This window comes from Rhea americana, unplaced genomic scaffold (assembly GCF_003343005.1).
Source record: "Rhea americana isolate MKP2758 unplaced genomic scaffold, rheAme1 scaffold_22, whole genome shotgun sequence".
NCBI lineage: Eukaryota > Metazoa > Chordata > Aves > Rheiformes > Rheidae > Rhea > Rhea americana.
Window position 1 is genome coordinate 2,976,388 of NW_028186329.1, and position 5,919 is coordinate 2,982,306.

At 37.1% G+C, this 5,919-nt stretch overlaps 1 protein-coding gene across 1 annotated transcript in view; it reads left to right on the forward strand.

Moving 5' to 3' along the window:
• KCNN2 (potassium calcium-activated channel subfamily N member 2) overlaps nucleotides 1-5,579 on the forward strand; it is a 69,261-nt gene extending 63,682 nt beyond the window's left edge. Inside the window, exons 7-8 of the mRNA XM_085305374.1 lie at nucleotides 2,960-3,029; nucleotides 5,004-5,579. Of these exons, the coding sequence (XP_085161500.1) occupies nucleotides 2,960-3,029; nucleotides 5,004-5,291 (358 nt within the window). The 3' untranslated portion in view covers nucleotides 5,292-5,579. The remainder of the gene's footprint in view (nucleotides 1-2,959; nucleotides 3,030-5,003) is intronic.
• Nucleotides 5,580-5,919: the final 340 nt, after the last annotated feature.

Below are 5,919 nucleotides of genomic sequence, written 5' to 3' on the forward strand. Positions count from 1 at the left end.
AAAAAAAAAAAAAGGATAGCTTTCTCCATATGCTGAGGAATGTGCTTTGGATGGAAACATTGCTCTAGCAGTCTGCTTTCTTCCAGTGGCAGCAGAGTAGCTGGGTGCAATTTGTTTGCTCTCCCCTTGCATCTCTGAACTTTTCTCAAAGGACCAGGGGACTCACCGCAGCATATGGTGCTCTCCCATCTTTCCAGATTCTCAGGTTTTTATTGGTCTCTCTCCTGCACTTCCTCAACCGTTGGGCTGGAGATGGGGATGAAAGGAGTGATGCTAAGGGCCACTATTATACAAGAAAAGAGAGCAGGGCACGGTAGCACTCCCAAACTCACAGCCCTAAAAGGTCAATATATTGCCTGTGACTGTGCAACCCTCAGCTGGTCTGGATCTTTTTTCCTCCTCATATACACTAAATAAAGTGAAGGTGAAATTGGCACTCACTCTAAACAACAATATTGGATCTTTATGTATTGTATGAATACAAAAAAATCTACAGCTGAAAGCTAATGGGAAGGTTTCAACATACCGCAAATTCCCTTCTCATAAACAAACACAAACAAATTAGACACCACGTGAGGCAGTTTCTGAGTAGAAGCAGTAGCAAGTCCCTAGGACATCCCACATGCTGAATCGAGCCCACTGTGCTCATTTGGTTGTTTTAGTATATTTTACAGTTTGTTTTCTTTTGTTTTGTCTTTTTATTTCAACAAAATGAAAATAGAGCTCGGAAGTAAGTTGTATGAGCTGTTCCTTTCTAAATTTGCAGAATTTACCACTGTCTGCATGCAAAAAATAGAGTCTTTATTTGTGAACTTTGATGGTCTGATTGCTGCCATGGAAACGCGATCCAGAATCATGATCTTTTGCTGTGATAAGTGAAGTTTATAAAATCAGGATGTTGCATAGTTCCTCTTAATGAACTTGAGAACAAAAGCCTGCCACTTTTCTTGTAATCTGGCTGCTGCAGCTAAAGACTTGCCATTACCTAGAGAGCCATTTTTACAGTCTGGGCGGGTTTGGGGCTCGTTACCATTAGGTGCTGTTACACTGATGTCAGCCGGTGCTGCTTTTGATAACAGATGATTGCCTCAAGGAGGTCAGCCTAGACGTGAAAGGCAAATATTTGGTAACTAAATGTCTGAGTACAGACTCCCTGATTTTGGAGCATCTCCCAAAAGGCTTTTCTTTATTTAGATAGATGAACAGACAGACACACAGCTGGAAATACAGATATGTATAGCTACATATATGTATGTGTACAAACAAACAAAAACCCACCAACAAAATACATTGTTGAAGCTACCAGCCTTCATCTGCTTCTCCGGATTTAAGTGGTAATTTGTTTCTGTTTTCTCCAATTTAGTTTAGAAAAACAAACATCACAGAATAGGACTTCTTCCCCCAAATCTGCTTCCAGTTTAACATAATTTATAGCCACTTGGCAAATGTTAAGCTATTGGAGATGAACAGAGGGGTTGGCTTCCAGGAGTCTAAGGATATACTCCTGATCCCTCTGAAAGCCTCAGCAGTTTTGTTACTAACTTACTTAATGGAGTCAGAATTTCATCCTGTATTTATTCAAAATACAGAGAAGGCAAAAGTATTTTCCACATCTGGGCTGAGGCTGGAGCACTGTGAGGCAAAGACGTTCTCCTTCTTCACCTCATGGCTTTGTATGCAACTGCCATGACCGTACCGCACAAGCTGGCAACTGCCTGGAGCTCTTTTGTGCCACTGCCAGAGCTTCAGTTTTTGTTTACAAGAGCAGTTGTGTATGCTTTTGTAAAGTCATGCTTGCTTTGTGAGATATACATTACTTTCTAAGTAACACAATAATTGAGAGAGAGAGGCGGTGCGTGTGTGTGCGTGTTAGCAACCCACATGCCATAAAATACTGCCGTTATTTGAGAGCTAATCATTTGGTTGCCTCTTGAGATACTTACTAGAACATTGCATGGCATCTATCATTCACGTGTTACAAATTTCTGTGGTGTTTCTGACAAAAATGCTATTTGTAGCTCGGAACATCCACTAGAAAAGTCACTGAAAGTCCTATTTAAGCTCTGGAAAATGTTTAACAAACCACTCATACACTTAAGAGCAAAATGGCTTATTTTTGAAAATCACATATAGAAACCAGTCCTATGGAAGTTAGTTAATCTGAAAACCGTGGAGTATAAGTAAGTCAGCAAACACAGAGAGAGGGTTGCGTATATATCTTTCAAAGTACGTGCATAACATAATAAAGTTAGGTAAGCATCAAAGATGATAAAATTATGCTCATTTTTTTTTCATAATATTTTTGAATACTTGATTGAAAAGGTATGTCTAAAGTTTAAAATTCAATCATATTTAGATTTGCAAGCTATATACAGAAAGGTAAGGAAATTAAATGTTTTGGCAAGCATATAGCTTATTTAGCTGCTGGTCAGATGACAGTTATGTTTAAAGTAGTGGGAAACTCACTTATCACTGTATTTCCATCAGGTTCAAACACCTGCTAACCCAATCCATTTCCGACTGAACAGGGCTAATACCTGTATCTAGTCATGTAGGCATGGGAAGATTCTTGATTACTACAACATTAATGACAAAAAATAATTTCTTTCATGTTTCTTCCTATATCTACTTGTCACGATACTGAGGCTTTGAGGAATGTTTTGGCTTCCTTTCATGTAGCCTGGATAAACTGTTATCTCCCTTTTTGAATTCAACTTCAACCATGGCAAACAGTAGTTTCAAGGACATCACATTTCCTTGCTCTTTCTTTTTTGCGGTGTTGAAGAAGCATGCTCCTCATTGTACCAGACACATGACCGATTCTGACTTTACACAAAGTACTCGAGGCATTGTCCATGCAGTTATTTGTCCTTGTAAGTTTTATGCATGCTTTTTAGAAAGCCTCAGGTGACTACAGAGCCACCCACCCAATCTGACTTCTTTAAATTCCACTTTTTAGATTAAGAAGTGTGAAAATGGAACAAAGGAAACTGAATGATCAAGCCAACACTTTGGTGGACCTGGCAAAGGTTAGTAGGCAATTACAGTTGTCTTGCATTAACTTTCATCCTTTCAAAATGAAGAGCGTGTAAGTAAGTGAAAATGTTAACGGTATTTGCATGCATAATACATAACAATTTTATTATCTGTAGAAGAAGAAAATCTATATCTATTCTTTCTGAGTTAATATTTATTAAATGAAATACTGCATTTACAGCACTGGTCAAGGTTTGAATGCACTTTTTTTTTCTTTTTTTGGTATTTGAAAAAATTTTTCATAACTGATGGGCTGATTCCAAGGGCTGCCGAACTGACTGTAGTGATGATGATGAATGCTTAGCCTGACAGTGACGGGGCAGCATTTGTGTAGAGCCATATCATAAAGGATTCTCCTTTCCAGCTACAGCAACTGTGCTATGAAAAATCACAGTTTTGATGTGCTCACACAGATGAAAATCAGAGGTTCTGTGTCTCCACTGTAGCTTTTCTGTGAAGCAGTGACTTTGGTCTTTAAATGACTGAGTTTCTATTTGTTCCAGATTTTTGTAACGAATAATAACTGGACTGGATATTATAAGGCTTTCTTAATCTTTTGAAAGCCATTTGAGATAAGAGGCTTTTCAAGCACAAACTACTTGCCTGTTGTTTTATAAATATAAAACAATAAATAATGAGACACAGGCAGCTGAGTGCATTTTGGGTTTCACATTAGACTACTAACATGTAACAATTACTTTGTTTGGACTTCTGGTGAGGTTACATTAGAAGTGTTTGTATACTTTTCCTAATGGTTCCTCATACACATATCTTCAGGCAACTCAAAAGTTATCTCAATATAAAGTAAGTGTATCGTCAAGGCCAAGATTAGACATGGCAGTGTGTGTTTGTTCCCTGTTTGCTGTAGAGAACCACCTGCCTTAGCTTCAGATGCTGAAAATACATTTCACATTGCTGCTTCTGGCAACTGATAAGGACTTTTCAGATATTATTTCATGTAGACTAATTTGCTTTCAGGGATTATGCTAGCATCTTGAAACAGGGGCAGGGAAAATGGATTATAGACACTCATCTGATACTTCAGTTCTTTGCACTTCAGGTAGTCAGTCATTCAATTAATTTTTCATTCCCATATAATGGGTTATAAACTTCAGCCAGTGTGTCTACTGAATTACATCCAATTATTTTAAACTTCAGTTAGTCTAATCTGAAGTCTTAGACAATAAGGGTTAGAAATTCCATCATTACTTTTAACCACTTCTATGCATCATTGCAAGAAAAAACAAACAAAAATGAAAGAATAAAAACTGACAGACTCTATGAAATAATACACTTTAGATTACATTTGTACCTATCATTATGACAGTTTAAATTTTACTTGCATACTTTCCATTAAGAAACACTGTTTTGCGGAGGGTAGATAAGTAGGAGAAGGCAGAAGCAGAGAACTGTACGCTTGAGGCTTTACTTCATGCTCTACGTTTCAAAAAGAGTCCCACCTACTGCTCTTAGTTACAACCAGTTAACCTGCTCGACATACTTACTTAAGGAGAAAACAAACAAAACTATTCTGCTTAAAACTGTCAAGTCTTTTAAAATATGAGAGGAAGAACAGGAGAGTCAAGAGGGTATCAATCACTGCACTTCGCAACTTTGGTCTACTCATGACTTAGACTATTAATTCTGTTCACAAATCTTATGATGGTGCATTTCTAAACACCTGAACTTCTAAAAAGGTTTACCTAATTCATTACGAGCTTGACATTTAAAATGCTACTGAAAATATCAGTGTTACATTTACATTCAAAAAATTTAGCACTAATAGAAAGTAAGTTTTGTTGAGAATYTAGAAGTAACATATTTCATAACACTAGATCTTTTATTCTAATATTCATATCCTCTTTTGTGAGGTGCAGAACCATTTAGGAACCATTGCAAAGCTGTGTTGCACGTTGCAATGTTTGTAAGAGCTCTCTAAACCTTTGCTTACATCCTTCTACTTTCAGACTCAAAACATCATGTACGACATGATTTCTGACTTAAATGAAAGAAGCGAAGATTTTGAGAAGAGAATTGTTACTCTGGAAACTAAACTGGAAACTTTAATTGGTAGCATTCAAGCTCTCCCAGGACTGATTAGCCAGACAATCAGCCAGCAGCAGAGGGATTTCCTCGAGGCTCAGATACAAAATTATGATAAGCATGTTGCCTACAGTGCTGAGCGATCACGGTCTTTGTCAAGAAGAAGGAGATCCTCCTCCACAGCACCACCAACTTCATCAGAGAGTAGCTAGAAGAGAATAAGTTAACCACAAAATAAAGACTTTTTTGCCATCATATGGTCAATATTTTAGCTTTTATTGTAAAGCCCTATGGTTCTAATCAGCGTTATCTGGGTTCTGATGTCAGAATCCTGGAAACCTGAACACAATGTTTTAGGCCAAAATGAGTGAAAACTCTTTTTTTTTTTCCCTCTTCCTCCTCTCAGATGCACAGTGAATGCACCTATTATTGCTATATTAGATTGTTCCTCCTGTAATTTCACTAACTTTTTATTCATGCACTTCAAACAAACTTTACTACTACAGTATATAATATAATAAAAAGGTTAATTTCTGCACTTACTTGCTTGGTTGCTTGGACTTTAACAGTTAAAAAAAATTGTTATCAAAAGCCCTTTAAGAAACAAAATTCAAGCTTAATTATCCCACAGCATAGAAACTCATTCTTTAAACTTTGTCTGCAGTGGAGGGGGGGAAAAAATCAATGTTCCTCTAACAGTGTGCTGTGTATATATACTCATTTTAAAAGGTCACTACTAACTGCTTCAGTTACTGAAGTGATTAGTTGAAAATACAATTTATCCTAGAAAATCAGTTATGAAGTATGCCATGAGTTTTTAAAAATCTTAYGGCTTTTGTT